Source organism: Nymphaea colorata, chromosome 6 (assembly GCF_008831285.2).
Source record: "Nymphaea colorata isolate Beijing-Zhang1983 chromosome 6, ASM883128v2, whole genome shotgun sequence".
NCBI lineage: Eukaryota > Viridiplantae > Streptophyta > Magnoliopsida > Nymphaeales > Nymphaeaceae > Nymphaea > Nymphaea colorata.
Genome location: NC_045143.1, coordinates 4,918,772 through 4,934,838, shown reverse-complemented (window position 1 = coordinate 4,934,838; position 16,067 = coordinate 4,918,772). Strand labels below are relative to the sequence as shown.

At 38.8% G+C, this 16,067-nt stretch overlaps 2 protein-coding genes across 2 annotated transcripts; both read left to right on the top strand.

The window, feature by feature from the left end:
• The first annotated feature begins 3,819 nt into the window (after positions 1-3,819).
• Positions 3,820-5,047, top strand: LOC116255924 (defensin-like protein 1). The gene is made up of 2 exons (XM_031632009.1): positions 3,820-3,889; positions 4,875-5,047. The coding sequence occupies exons 1-2, from the start codon at positions 3,820-3,822 to the stop codon at positions 5,045-5,047; spliced, it is 243 nt and encodes an 80-aa protein (XP_031487869.1).
• A 5,979-nt stretch (positions 5,048-11,026) lies between these two features.
• LOC116255923 (cytokinin dehydrogenase 3-like) lies at positions 11,027-15,735 on the top strand. Its single transcript, XM_031632007.1, has 5 exons — positions 11,027-11,510; positions 13,444-13,571; positions 13,764-14,042; positions 14,516-14,781; positions 15,408-15,735. The coding sequence occupies exons 1-5, from the start codon at positions 11,027-11,029 to the stop codon at positions 15,733-15,735; spliced, it is 1,485 nt and encodes a 494-aa protein (XP_031487867.1).
• The last annotated feature ends 332 nt before the right edge of the window (positions 15,736-16,067 follow it).

The window sequence follows — 16,067 nt, the reverse complement described above, 5'->3', positions numbered from 1 at the left end:
TTGTCAGACTTAGATTTGCTCCACTAGCAGTACGTAGATTCCAAAATGAGATCTCTCCGTTCACGCCATTGGCTCCACTGCGAATTAGATCAAATCTCTTGATCTGACCGATGTTGGAGTTGGCATGTAGAATGAAACTGGTTTAATTGTGGGGGCACATAACACTGATTACTGGTCAAAAAGCCACAGACAGAGCCAATTTTTGATATCTGGCGTGTCCCTACTGTTCTTGCTTCTTTACTGCGACGAAATGGCATCTGTCAGATTTTTCAGATGGTAATGTGCCCACAAATCAGCACAGTAAATCTTGCTCGATATGGTTCTCTGTCCTGTCTCTCTCTGACGAGGGATAACATCGTTTCAACAAACGATTCAGGAGTCGCCATTGGATTCTTCGGGGCATTGATTCTATAGATCGATATGCATTGACTGAGGACAAAGTCATCCACAAAGTTTGAAGCATCATGGGAATGGGCGGGCCTTCTGTGTTTATTTGTTTATTCTTGCTCTTCGATCGAACCTTTGACGAAAACTAAGGTCGCCATCAAGTCTTATCGAGAGCAGATAACGTAATCCGCCAAATCACTTTCATAATCTTTACAGTTCATTCTTTGACTTTACTGTATATCATGACATGGTTGACCGAGACTTGTTCCCGATTAGCGTGAGCCGCAACCGCAAGAAGAAGGGTCCGCCAAAGTTGTTTAGAAATTTCATCAACTACATTATTTATAATTTAAAGAAATAATGCTTATAGGAATCAAACTAACGACCTGACTCTCACTAATCCGATCAACTATGTTACATCCCTTAATATGTTGATTAAGAGTGGTTGGATCCTAATTTTCTAATGGGGAGCTCGATCAACTATGTTACATCCCATGTTACATCCCTTAAAGATGTTGATTCGGATTCTAATTTTTTAATGGGGAGCTCTAAGATGTTCTAAGCGGATGTGTGTGGGATATCTGAACCTGATAAGATCCAATTTGATCTGAGCCGGAGAAAAATAGTAGCATCTAGTTAATGAGAGGCAGGAATTGGATTTGATTTACATCCTCGTGTCTTAGTCAAACTGAGTACAAAAAGTCCAAATCCAACTAAGATATAGAGTTGCAGACCAATTGTGGGGTAGAAGTCTGAAAAGTTAGGTAATGATGTTGGGCAGATGATTCACATTTTTTATATCCAATTTTGACTAGTTCGTTATTAACATATGGGTGGCCTAGAGGTCAAAGTTATTTGCCAGATACTGCGGTTGAGATAAGATCACCTCATAATTGTGAAGCCACGCATTTAATTATTGGGTAACATGGTTCATTTTTCAAAGCAATTATTCGTAATATTTTTAACATGCTTGTGTAAAATTTTTCATTATTAATATTTTTGAAAAAGAATTGGTCAAGTCTGTACGTCGCCTTCTTTTTTTCAAAAAAAAAAAAAAAAACTATATCGAACTTCTCTAATATTAGGTGATCCGTGCCGCGCCTTTCAAACTTGTGATCGATCTCCGGTCAACTTGGTGATGTTCAAGAGTACCATCTACCAACCAGTGGGAGCCAGAAATTTTTTTTGGAGGGGAAGTGGGAGTGATTCAGAGATTTTTCATACATGAATGGGCACTTACATATATTAGAAACTGCCCATACTGAGCAAAGTCTTTCTGTTTTCGTTAAGGCATGTTTAGTATATTGATTATTTGAAAATTTATTTTATTGATTGTGTAGGCAAGTCAGCTTTCACATTTGGATCTCTGCAGAAAATATTTAACTAAAAGTTTTGGTGAGCTTAATTGTAAAATATTTAAGCTCTGTTAATTTAGTCAAGTTAGCTGAACTCTGTTTGAATTCGAATTGGATATACAGATGGTTCTCTCTCTCCCTCTCTCTTTCTCTCTTTGTGACACCCACACATACAGCCCGATTATATATATATATATATATATATATATATATATATATATATATATATATATATATATATATATATATATGTGTGTGTGTGTGTGTGTGTGCAGAAAAATTAAATAGTAACTCTGTTCTCCTCCTAACTCATTCAAGAGGATTATCTGATCCATCATAATGGACAGTTGAGAGAAAAATAAAAAAAAAAATGTGACATGTTTTTCTTTTATATATATATATAATCTAAAAAATCTCATTTTACAGTTAATGTAATTGAAAAATATGTTACAATTGACAGACGCACGTAGGTGTGTTTTTTATGCAAGGAAAACCTATGTCTCATGGAATGCCAAAGAACAAGACAGCTGAAGGTCTTTTGAGGACAGGTGAATCAATGCACGTACGTAATTCGTATCCGATAGAATGAAAACTATAAAACCTTCAAAGCAGATCTAATCCATTTAAAACCCTAATGATCATGTCCATGAATGCCACCCTCTTAGAATATATGGTTATTGAATCGGATATGCGCCATAGAAAACTGCAGAAATGTTGGTGATAGTTTTTACCGACATTTTCTTAACCGACAACATAGCTAAACGCAGACGTTGTTTTCTTTTTTACCGATGTTATCTTTGACACTTGATGTCTATTGGAAATCAAATAGGATTCTTTTGAATAAATCTTAATCTTGAAGTATGACAATACTTAATCCTTGCTCATCTTTAAATTTTAACTGTAAAAAGAAAAAAAAATTACAAAAAGATACTAAATGCTTGGACAAATAGCAAATTATTTTCTAAAATAACAATGAGCACTGAACTTTTAAGAGAAATTTTCAGAGTGCCGCCTAATGACTTAAAACATAACTTTTCATTTGACATGACAAAAATATTTATCATGCAGAAGTGCTTCTCCTTTGACCGATGAAAGATAGTTTTCTTTTGTCGGTCCTTCGAATCAAAGTTAAGCGTCTATATATTCGTTCGCTTTTTAAAAGCTGTGCAGTGATTTGTCATCTGCCCAAACTTTAAGCTCCTTTCTGCAATTTTTCACTACCAACAATTACTATATTTTCTAAAAGAAGTGCAGTCGAGTGGTTAGTTCTTGCACAGATGCAGGCACCTCTACAGGCTGAGGTTTAGGCAAATTAAAAATAATTCTTAAATGAAGAAAACGCCATCTTTTCTGCCAAATTGCATGAACCCTCAGATCTTCTCAACTTGACCCTTGAAATTTTTACCGTTTTGGATCAGGCAATGTTCTTTTCCAATGTCTACCACCCTTGTTTAATTCCGCGAGCATTTGTTTTAGAATATCCTTATCAAATAAAATAAAATAAAGTTAAACTAGTCAGTTATTATGTAAAATTGAATTCTCAGTGGAATTCTACTTGGGACATCCTAACTTGAACTTCATTACTCGATCTTCATTGTCAGACCCATCACAAATGAGGTTTGGATCTTCTTATCAAACCCCACTGGTAGCATTCTTTAACTAGCTAATTCAGATCAGACACTAGCCTGTATCTGAATCTTGACAATATTCCTTAGTTCTAATCACCTGTGTTCGCCATTCTTCATTTCGGCACTTGCCTCCCTCTCTTTCTCTCATACACAGACACGCAGGCTCAGACTCATGCAGATAGGACGATATTCTGGGAGTTGGTTCATTTTGTGCTCTTCTTCCTCACCAACCTTTGTTTTTGTAATCTTCTGCTTTTTAAGTAAACATTAATTGCGTCTGCTCTAAGCGATGATCTTGGCCAATGGCTTCTGCCACAGATTAAATGTTGGTTCACTAGCACCAAGGACAGACCTCATTCTCTTTTCGATCTAGAACGAAGAAGAACGAATACTGATGTCTATCTATAAATTTCCTTCTCCTTGCGCTAATTCTGCGACGTAACCACAAGATGGCTAAATCTCTTCATTTTGCTTTCATGGTCACCGTCCTGATCCTCCTCCTCGTCGCTGCCGGCCCCGGTGAGCTATCCCTTTCTGACTTGGAGAATTTTCTGATATGTCTTTGTGTCGGTTTATTGGCATCCATATATATGCCATTACTTTAGTTGTGATCGGTCAAGTTTTCCATGTACTGGATGAAGGTTTTATCTTGCGCAAAAGTTTGAATAAATGAATGATATGCAAAAACTTAAACCTTCTTTCATTTACGAATTTCTGTCAAAATCTCCTTTCTGTTTTCTCAAACAAATAAACTAGTTTCATAGATCCTCTGCCACCTTTGATTAATAAAGTTTCGAAATATACAAATGAAGGCCGCATATATATTATACCGCATTCTCTCTTAATAACTTAGACCGTGCGTGCTTTCTATATCCCTGGGCTATAATATCTACTGCATTAAGAGCCTCCAATTCTTAAGTCCACTTCTGAAAAAATTAGTGTGTGTGCCTGTATCATATATACTGTTCTCTGAATCGTGACAACTCAAATCCTATATATGTAAGAAGGAAACAGATGGAGGAGTTATCCAATTGTTGGTCGTGATCTAGTGTCTATATACTTCACGATTATGAACTATCCACTTAACTTGATTAATGCTTTACAAAGTGTAATATGTAAAATTATTTTTTCCAAAGTTGCAAATGACAATTACCATTTGAATTTTATTGAAAGGCCACCTTACACATGGCAGCATCTAATCCCTTATAATCATGCCACTCGACCACTAAAAAAGAGGACCTGGTTATATGCACCATACTGGTGCACATAATTTTCATGCACCATTATAGTTATAAGAAAAATACCTCTGGTTCACACAGAAAAAAAAAAAAAACTTTTTGAGAAGACAAAAATGAAAATCGAAAAAAATAAAAGGACTATAGATAACATACTTTTAAAAAAAAAAAGAATTACTAACTAAATGTCCCCCTGATCTTACTATTTGCTGGATAACCATGCGCGTCCCTAGTGTCCCATTTCTCACTTTTCCTGTTGTGATCGTCAGGGATCCAAATCGGGGCAGCGAAGCTCTGCGAGAGGAGGAGCACAACATGGTCGGGAGTGTGCACCGACTCTAATAAGTGCAACGATCAGTGCCGAAACTGGGAGCACGCCACGCATGGGGCATGCCATTTCCAGTTCCCTGGATTCGCATGCTTCTGTTACTTCAACTGTTAAACCAGCTACATGCAGTAGCTTTCAGCACTCGCCGCCCAGCAGCTTGTAGCATGGCATTGCAATATATGTATGTATATATACGTAGTGTGGCGAATGGAAATAATAAGAATGCCGGCAGCAACAAAGCATGCATTTAACGTACGATGCCTGCTGTTTTAGCTAGTAATGAAAAAAGAAATTTTTAATTTGCTCAGCTTACAATCGTCGTGGCACTGAGCTCACAATATATTTTAATCGTTGCATGTTTTCATTAATTTGCGTGGATGCAAATCAAAATTAAGATTGAATAAGGACTCTACAAAATCTTAAGGACTAACCAAATGCAGAGAAAAGCAGAATCTATAGAGAAACTGAATGTTTTAAACTTTTCTTTATGGAAACTTACATGTTTTTTTCTTTTATAGACAAACTGCAGTTGGGCAGATACTTATAAGATCGTAGAGCATTGAACTCTTGATCCAAGGGTATTAATTGAGTTTAGTGGTAGAGGCACTTTCCTCTTGATTTCAGAAGTTGGATCCCCTGTATTGAACACAACCAAGTAGGGTTTATACTTTATTGTTTATACTGACCCACATCCAAATTCTTTATGCCCAAAACATGTACGCATGTGGGTGCATTTATACAGTTCTTAGGCAGTATCAAACTTAAATTGTCCCACTGTGTCAACATGCTTTCCATGGTAGGTAAGATGGTGTGGCGCTTATCGACTTTAGCAGGGAAAGAATTATCCTTCTTTTCGAGCCATTTTTGACACCTTATAAAATTACTCAACTTGCTGTCCTTTTTTTTTATGTTTTGTTAGCAGAATGTGAGCCACATCTCTCTTCATGCAATGCTTAAATATAATTGGCTGACACAAAGTCACAACCTTGGTATTCTTCTCATCTATATACTGACATTGAAGCTACTTTTACTATTTTGGCAAAATAACCATACAAAATGTTCTATATTACTGGTATTATAAGAAACAGCACTCGATTTGTTCAATTTTTCCATATGCGTTTACAGGTGTCCATATATTAAGATTTGAAAATCAAATGACTCAAACTTTTCAGAAAACATTTGGCCATAAAATAAAAATCATATTCATTATTCAGCAGAAACAGTTTCCATTCTTAACAAATAAACTGAAGTGAATATGCATCAATATTGTTAGATTTGTGAAAGAAAAAACAAATGTTTTAGCTAGAAATTACGCGAAGTCAGTTGTCATAACATCAAGCGGTGGCAATGCAAGATCTGGAAAGATCGAACTGATCTTATGCCCCTTTACTCGCTTAAGCTATGTCAGGTCAGAGCCAAGGCAGGGCCTGCATAGGCCCTGGCCCCACCTCAAATTATTTTTAAAAAAAAATTACATCTAAATTTTAGAAAACTTGTTTTATATAAAAATTTTAAAAAATGATATTTCGGCTCTAGTCAAAATTTAGAAACTTTAATTCGTCACCATTCATAAAAAATTTCTGGCTCCGCCCCTGGCTATGTGGTCCTTCTGTATTCCTTTTTAGCTGTTCATTTTGTTCTCATTTCACGTACATGCACATGCTGTCTGTCAGTGTGGAGATACATTATTTAATCCACTTTGTCTTGTTTTCTTCTAAGAAATGTTTCAATTTCTGTTTTGCTTTTCATTGGTAATAGTTTTATTGACGAATAAGTGGACATCATAAGTGGCATTTACAGCTTCAATTCTCTTGTGGCCACAGATGATTGACGAAACTAATGCACTTTGAACTTGTGCCGTATGTTCCTTGAAAGATCCCTGGCCATCTCAAAGGAATAGGTTGTGCAATCAATGATGAAAGAGATGATGATCTGGCATTAACTTATAGAAGGCTTCCAAGGCTCCCTGAAAATCGTACTGAGATAAATGGCTTCTAATTAGTGAGTGAAAGTCTGTTTCTTCTGCAATTCAGGCCATCCACTCTGCAGACACTGCTGCCATTCGTTTATAAACTGAATACCCACTAGAATTTTTGTAACACGTATTCGAATAACCAAATATGTAATATTGCTGATGATAAATTATTTTATATCAAAACGACCCAGTTCTTCTTCACTTTGGTTTCAGAAATCTTAAAAAAGTATTAGCCGAAAGGAAGTATTAATCCAAGTTAGATAATTTGTCGGTTTAGGTTTATCGATTATTATATGTTGTGATAAGCGAAGGAGGTCATAACTTGGCAATTCTCTTGTGCTTGACTCTGTTGCATATTTAGCTAATGAGATGATGACCTGATGATGGTGATGGCCCCCTTGTCCAAGTATAGGAGATCGATCAGTTCTCACTCTTCCTCAGAGTGTTTTCAGGTTCAGAGGGTTCGCTTTTTCTTTTGTTCTTTTGTTATCTGACGTGTGGAATAGACAAACAGATGGGCGTACTGTGTCTACAAGACAAATTAGGAAAAGTGCTCCAAAATGGACAAAGAAAGGGAAGTGTTCATTGAATCAACAGCAAAAACCGAAAAATGTGATTGGACCCTGGCGCCGGCAGCTTTAATATTTGGAAAAGCCTCAGTTCTTTAGTCTCCACATGCAGCGAGAGGTTCTGAAAAAGAAGAAGGAGATTCAGATTTTGTGCAACTACAGTCCAAAGGAACTAATGGAGGCCTTTTTGGAAAGAATAATAGATTGGGTGTGGTATTTATGGTCCAAGTTATACATTTAGCTCTGGGATCGCTTTATTGATGCCTAGATAGGATTTTGTTGTCTTTGTTGTCCGTACAATTAAACAATATTTGAATTTTCAGTCATTGCATAACCACATGATCGAGCCAAGTTATCAAAAACTAGCTAACTTCTGTGCTTTAGAAGTTACAACCTGCAAAATGCATCTAAGGCCGGACAGGACTTGTTGAACTTTTATGCAATTACAGTGGTTTTACAGCATTTATGCAATTTCAATGCACCCAATCTTGACTTTTAAAGCATAAACTGTTTAACCACATGGCAGACAATGGTAGCCAGTTCTACAATCTAAAGAGAAAGAGCGCCAGGCAAGCTCAAACCTACAATTTAAATTTATTTTCTTCTTGTTCATTAGTCTGCTAAGCAAACAAAATTTTTCTGCACAAATTAATTTCCACACACCATTTCTGTCTCCATAAAGGCTTTACTTTTTCGACCCAAAGGAAGAGCACGAAGTTGAGGTGCATATTTACCATTCCCTATATAAGTTCTCCATCTTGAGATAGATGCAATACAAAAAGTTATTGATCCCAACTCGCCGGCCTTGCCTATTGTTAATGAGGGCTAATAACTCGCCGAGATGATTTTCTCCTGTTCGGCAGTGCTTCCCGCCAGCAGATTGTGAGAACGTGGCTCATCCTTCGGGTCTTTGAGCTCATCTCGGGTCTTTCTATCAATTCCGTCAAGTGTCACCTCTCTCTCATTCACGCGGATCCGGTCTGGCATAGTTCTATCTTTCACACCTCCCCCTCTCACTTTTGGTCCGACATGCTTTCTGTCCTTCTTCTTTTCCTCCGCCTTGCTGACCTCTCATCGTCCACGGCCCCATCCTGACCCCTTTCACCTACCCGTGAGTTCACTTTTTCTTCTTGCTACCTGGCATCCTTTGGTCCTTCTGTCGCGTCACTCCCCCCCCCCCCCCGGTCTCTTTGGTCTCCTGGCCCATCTCCTCGTACCATTGCTTTTGTCTAACACTTTTGATCACCTACAGCGCCTTGACATCAGTTTGGCTAATCAGTGTCCCCTATGTCTTGTTGCGACTGAGTCTCGGGTCCACCTTTTTACTTCTTGCCCTTTTTTTTCTAGTGTCCTTGATTCTACTTGGCCTTCCCTTGTTAGTAATCTTCCAAACCCACCATTCATTCGTCTTCTCTTCCTCTTTTGTCCTTCCCCCCACCTGACTGCTTCCTGGGGTCATGTCTGGAGGTCGTGGCTCATTTCAGCTTGGTGGCGCATTTGGGTGGAGCGCAACAACAGGGTCTTCAGGGGTATCTTCTCTTCACCAGATTTTGTGGCTCGTCTTGTGCAAGGGGATATCCAGTTCGCCATTCAGTTAAAGCGCTGCCGCCTGACTGCGGCTGGGTGACTGTACCGCTTCGTCTTTCCTTTTCTCTCCTATTTTTCTGTGCATTGTATTGTATATTTGTTGTTCCTGCTTGTGTTTTTTGCGGTATGTTTTTTTTGCGGATTGTTTTTGTATTTAGGGGACCTCTTGTCCCCAAATCTTGTTTATATTCTCATTTTATGGGCTTTCTCTCTCTCTCTCTCTCTCTCTCTATATATATATATATATATATATATATATAAATATATATAATATATATATATATATGTGTGTGTATAAATATATATATATATATATATATATATATATATATGTGTTTTATTCTGAAAAAGCTGGGTAGCCTGAGTCCATTACCATCCAAGACCAAACTAACTTTTCTTTTCCCAGTAAACTTAACAACGTATGGGAAACATCATGGTAGTAAATTGCTAATTGCCATAGTGACAATATAACTTTATGACTTGTCAATCACTCACACAGTTATCCATGTGCAATAAGTCCAAGTTCCTTGATATGCATGCCAACTTTTGTGAATGAAATTGCTTGAAAAGGACGTAGATCAACATATATGATCAACTTGCTCTGCAACTGTGCGAGCTCCACTGTCTGTCTAAACATTCTGAACCATAATCTGCATGCTGTCCAAGCTGCTTGACGACCAACTTGTGAGGGAGAATTATGCACGTCCTACTAACCTTTATCAGACATAGATTTCCAGTATCCTATGAAAAGCCCCCAAATCTTGGATATTTTTGGTCCATATGGTAAGGTGCTGCAGCTATCTACAGAGCAGTAGTCATCAAGATTTTGTTTATCCATCTACTCTTCCTGATCTATAGCAATTTGAACATCTCATCTTGGGCTCAAGTTACAGACATGCATGGCAGAGTCCTTGTCTTTATGTTCATTTTGTCTCGTCATGAAAGTCCTTCCTCCAGGATATGCCGACCACCTTGACCCATAATGAAAGGGCATGCTTAAGTTCTTGACAAGAATAGATTGCAGAGACAATATAAACTGAGATCCTGCACCTTATCTTTATGAAGATTAACTTATAACTGGTTTGTGTTTTTTATACATTTCATGATTAGAGCATTTGAAACAAGAAATTATTATACATCTTCATGTTTCTTTGAAAAGAAGTATTTGAGGTCAACTACATACCCTCGATTAATAAACCTACTTCCAGCTTGATTACTATGGGAACGCTTTACAGTAACTTTAGCGGCACATTTTGACTTGCACAAGTCTTATTTTTGTAAAGAAATTAAACACTAATTAAATTTGTGTCAGTGCTACGGCTTCCTTTTTCATTTACCTTAGTTTTGCCTGTAAGGCAACTTTTTTATAATAATATGCCCTTGGAATCTAGGCCTCTTTACGTACTCTACAGACGAGTACTTTAGACTAATGGACACGATAATCTACAAGTATAGCATGAGATCAAGCTGTTCTATCCTGAGGAATCTGTAGAATCAATTAAATTGTAGTATTCTGGATGTTGGTTCTGATCAGCAAAGACCGTTGTTTTTTTGTAATGCTCCTGTTCTTTTCCTCTGAGCTTCTGCTCTATCTTTCTTTAATTTGTTCATCTACCCGATGTTGTCTTATATTGGTACAAAAAAAAGTGATTTAGGAAAAATAATAAGAAAGAGTTTGCTATGAATCCTAAGGCCCCTTTTAGAAAATACCAAAAAATGAGAAGCAGACAACAATCCGTTATCCAGAATCTACTTCTCACGTCTCAAAGATCTTCCCTCGTTATTTTCCCCTCCTTTACCTCTATATACACCCCAAGAACATCCCTGCAGCATCTATCACCAACACACATGAATTCCACCACCTTCCTTATGTTTATAGCAACTCTTTTTTCATCCTTGCTTTGTCCATTATTCCAGCCATGGTTCAATCACCTTCCTACTGAACTATCCAAACACATAAGTATGGATTCACATGCCATTACCCGCGCCTCTACCGATTTTGGCAGGATGCACCGGAATGTGCCGTCTGCAGTTTTCCGGCCGCCTTCTACCAATAGCATTTCAGCCTTCATCAAGTTGTCTTACGAGTCGGTTGAACCATTTCCCATAACAGCAAGGGGCCATGCACATTCCCTACATGGGCAAGCACAGGCAGGGAATGGTGTTGTCATAGAAATGATGTCCCTGAACAGTGGCGCCATTAATAATGAGAACGCTAACAGCTTTGGCTGCTCAAGTGAAGAGAAATGCTATATAGATGTTGGAGGTGGCGAACTGTGGATAGACGTGCTTCGCAAGACCTTGAAGCATGGGCTTGCACCACGTTCGTGGACGGATTATTTGTATCTTACAGTTGGTGGAACGCTCTCTAATGGAGGGATCAGTGGCCAATCCTTCCGCCATGGCCCTCAAATCAGCAATGTGCTGGAATTAGACGTTATCACAGGTATCCACTAGCCACAACTCTCTCTTTCTCTCTCTCCCGCCGAGGGACGTGCTCGTTCCCTGGGGTTTGGATGTGCCTATTTTGTCTGGTTTCTATAGGCTGCAGGTGCACCAAGGATAACAAAGAACAAAGTGCACAAAATCCAAGGTGCTATTGGGCCATTAATAAATAATGACATAACGTCTTTTTCATTCTAATTAAACTGAGAGGCCACCAATCATTGACTGGTCTACTTTACGAAACTTAGTATATATATATATATATATATATAGTCAGTTTCTTCTTCGTTAATAACCAATAGATCCCATGGAGTATTATGGAGCTTACTAATTGCACACAGTGTTTTTAGGGAAAGGCGAGACAGTAGATCTTCTCCCAGTCTCTAGTCGTTAAAGCAATTTGTGAACTTTTTTTGTTGCAGCCAACTAGAAGCCTCTGCTACAAATTAGTTTGCCGCCAATGAGGACTTCAAAAAGTTTGAAGCTTAACGTCTTACCAACTTGATCATTCTCACATCGTAGGATAGTCAGTGAAATTCATTTCTTACCTCATCGACCGTGTATTTTCAAAAGCTTTAGAATATTACTAACTTCTCATATACTGTTTTCGGACTTGGAAAAGAGTTACATTCCTAAAACTTATCAACCGGGTTTACTATTTGAAGTTTTTTTCTTTATCTTTAAACATCCAAGGTATAGTTGGGGAAATTCCCTCCCTGAAGCATTTGAACCTTCTTCACTATTCGGACCCAATTATGTGAAGTGATGAAGACTTATTTCACAAGATACTTGCTGAAACAGCTTTAGTCCTCATGAACCCATTACATCCCTAGACGTCATTATGCAAAAGAGTCGTACAAGTCGCAATGAGAGTGACAAGACTTAGTAATAGTACTCCTTATCCCAAGTCGATAACAATTCTTACGCCCAAACCTAATTGCAGTTTGTGAGAAGTATTGTGTGGTTCAACTTGTAAGTGAAGCTCCTTCTAGCAGAGAAGTTTGGTCTTTAAATATTGTCAACCTCAAGTTGATTAAAGTAAGTCTTTTTTTCAATTGGAATATGCAGAACGAATGCATTCTTCAAAATGTCCTGAGCAATATTCCACATAGAGCCGAGGATCTTTAGCTGTTCTCCTGCGGAACTTGCTGTGAAACTCATCAAGTGGATAGGAATAACAATTTATCTATGCTTGCAGATGATTTTCAATACTTGTTATTAAGATTTTTTATCAAGAATTTCTCTTTGACAATCTAGCCAGTCAAGCTGGCGGGGCTAGTGGGAGTCTAGTTGTAAGTTTTATTCACGTGATCATTACTTTTGTAGATTGCAAACGGTGGCAGTGCGACACTCAGATTGACGGATATACACAGGTCCACTTATGTCACAAAATAATCTTCGACACGAGAGAATGATCTTCGACACGAGAGAATGATGGAGAGCAAGAAAGGTGGCTCTTGCTCACCCAAGGGATTATATGGACGAGACTAGCTAGCCAAAAATAAAACAACTTTTAAATAATTACGCTAACCACTCAGTGGAGATCGTGGCATCTGTCAAATCGCTTTTTCAATTGGTCCAGACTTCGCTTACCCACACTCTTTGTCTCTACATACCATTCACAATACAAATCGGAGACCCACCATTGCATGTCATTAATGCACATGACAGAATCTGTCTATCACTGAAGTGCATGACCAAGAGCGTAGATCCCCTTCATAAATTTGACAGATGCCATCGCGCGCTACTCACCATGCGAGCTCCCTCTGCGTAAGTATCGACAATGTAGTAATCACATCAATCGTTCGGTCGGTCGGCAGCAATCGCTTTTCGACGTAATGGATGGTGGGGATTTAGAGAGAGAGAGAGAGTGTGCGTGTATGCAGTGTAGGTTAAGTACTTGTGAAGTGAAACTGAGGTCAATCTAAACGCAGGGAAGGGGGAGACGCAGACATGCTCAAGGACGAATAACTCAGAGTTGTTCAATGCTGCTCTTGGAGGACTTGGGCAGTTTGGCATCATCACAAGAGCAAGAATTATCTTGGAAAAAGCTCCAAAGATGGTATGTATCCACTGCACGAGAGAGAGAGAGAGAGAGAGAGAGAGAGAGAGAGAGAGAACGTCCTTGTCCTATTAATAGTCGACCAACCCAGCACAAATGATCTTTTAATTTTGTTAGCTTGTTCATTTATCTTATATACCAAGATCCTTTTCTTTGGAAACTTCAAACGGTAGTGCATTTACTTCAATGCAGGTGAGGTGGGTGAGATTGCTTTACTCTGATTTCTCTGGCTTCACAAGGGACCAAGAGCTTCTCGTATCTTCGCATGGTGGGGATGGGGACAAGGAGAATGAGGGATTTGACTATGTAGAAGGATTCGTCATGATGGCTGACAAGAATGACGGCAATAGCAATTGGAGATCATCTTCATTTCAGTTCCCTCACCATATTGCCACGAACAACACCATCCTCTACTGCCTGGAGCTCTGCAAGTATTACAACGACCGTTCTGCAAAGCATCATGTCGATGAGGTACGTATGCATGTTCTCTTCCTAAATTTAATGATGCCAAAGACTTTTTGGATGTTATTTGATCACGATACTCTGATTGTGGACGCATGAATGGTAAGTAGGCATGCGAGAAATCCACAGATTTGTGCCACAAAGTTCCAAAACAAATAGCGGATGCTCATCTGGAGTTTAAGAATCGAGTGATAAAACTAAAACACGTAAACAATTTGGTTGATCTCGAGGTCTTTTGTTTGCTGTTTGCTGCCACATTGTGCTCTTTGAATATCATAAGCTGATCACTGATGCATGCAGGGTGCACCAATTCGTTAACTTTATTAGTAAATATGACAAGTGTAGCTTTCAAAACTGTTCTAAAGAAAAGGCTGACCGCGGATTCTTTGCATTTTTTCTAAAGTGATTGGCCTCTGGTTTTTACTTCTCACGACATTGGCATGAAGTATTAACTAGGATTCCCGATTGTTTGGCCTCGGCAGGAATTAGAGGGTCTGATGAGCAAGTTGCACTATATACCACGGATGATGGCTAGCAAGGACGTTACCTACATGGCTTTCTTGAACAGAGTGCGCCATGGGGAGATCAAGCTCAGGTCAAGAGGGCTGTGGAATGTTCCACACCCATGGCTCTGCTTGTTCGTGCCTGCTTCCCGGATCTTGGAGTTCCACGATGTGGTTTTCAAGGGAATACTCTCTCGAAACAATACTTCGGGGCCATTGCTTGTATACCCTATGAAGAGGAGCAGGTAAAACCAGGGAAAAAGTAGTCGTTATCAATTTCGCCAAGTATCGACCTGAATCCGGCAAAAACGAGTCTCACTGATAAACTTTTTTATTTGTCATAGTGTGTTTTCTTTTTTTAAATTTTACTACCTTGGGTTGACTTGGAACCAAATCTACATCCAAAAAGAAACTTGAAATGCAAATGATTCTCTAGATTTTTGACCTAGGTAGATCCATTTTGAGTCACGTCCAGCCAGCTATTGTCATATTAGAGGGTATCCAGCACATACCATGCATGTAACTTCTGTGACTAAATGGGAAAGTAATAAATATTGCCATGTATCTAGTAATCTCCAGCATCCACCACCATGTCTAGCGAAGGTGATTGGCCATTTAGTAAACCTTACCTCAAATTTGATTCATTGATTGATATGGTTTGTAGATAAAGATAAAATTGAAGAGTATCTATGTCCTTTGGATTGATCAATCATGAGCCAGGAACGAAGACTAGGAACCTGTGTAGCTAGAGAGGCATTTGAAGTCCATAACTCGATTTGAGCCCCTCTTGCCTAGCAGAATCAATCTGCTTGAGTCACTCAGTTTTTGTGCGTTCATGATATGTGATTGAGATGGCAAAGATTATCTGCAGATGGGATGACAGAATGTCAGCCATAGTACCGAACGAGGAGGTCTTCTACTCAGTGGGCTTGCTGAGATCTGCAGTTTACGACTGGGAGTTCTATGAAGAGCAGAACAGAGAGATATGTAAGGCATGCGAAAGAAGAAAGCTTGGCGTGAAAATGTATCTTCCCTACTATACAGAGGAGAGTGAGTGGAGGAGACATTTTGGTGCAAAATGGTCAGTCTTTCTAGAAAGGAAGTCTAGGTTTGATCCGAGAGGGATCCTGGGGACCGGTCAGAGGATTTTTCCTTTCCCATTGTTGACCTCCAACTTGAAGAGCACTGCACTGATTTAGTTTATCATTTTATTGTAATAATCTGTTATTTGCATTAGGCAAACATTCGTGTGTGTGCGCGTCTTAAACCTAAACAAGAATCAAATAGCAGAGGTTGAAGTTAATTTCGACTCAGCTTTCTACCACATTATGATACATAACACGTTAGCATATGTTGTTCGTAATTAACAACCAAGCACTTGGTGTTCTTATTCAGCTTCCAGACTCTCATTTTATTTGCAAGTTTGAATGAGCATCTTCAACCGAGCTGAAGTTAATCAAAGTAAGCTCCAAGAAAAATGGATCGACTTATTTCCGGTTCAACGTGACCTCAATCTACAAACGTGAATATG

What these genes read in the sequence shown, in the direction of transcription:
- LOC116255924 (XM_031632009.1), top strand. Translation starts at nt 3,820, where the DNA reads ATGGCTAAATCTCTTCATTTTGCTTTCATGGTCACCGTCCTGATCCTC. An exon ending in CCTCGTCGCTGCCGGCCCCG is followed by an intron (nt 3,890 to 4,874) that starts GTGAGCTATCCC and finishes TGTGATCGTCAG; the next exon opens with GGATCCAAATCGGGGCAGCG.
- LOC116255923 (XM_031632007.1), top strand. Translation starts at nt 11,027, where the DNA reads ATGGATTCACATGCCATTACCCGCGCCTCTACCGATTTTGGCAGGATG. An exon ending in GGAATTAGACGTTATCACAG is followed by an intron (nt 11,511 to 13,443) that starts GTATCCACTAGC and finishes ATCTAAACGCAG; the next exon opens with GGAAGGGGGAGACGCAGACA. An exon ending in TGGAAAAAGCTCCAAAGATG is followed by an intron (nt 13,572 to 13,763) that starts GTATGTATCCAC and finishes ACTTCAATGCAG; the next exon opens with GTGAGGTGGGTGAGATTGCT.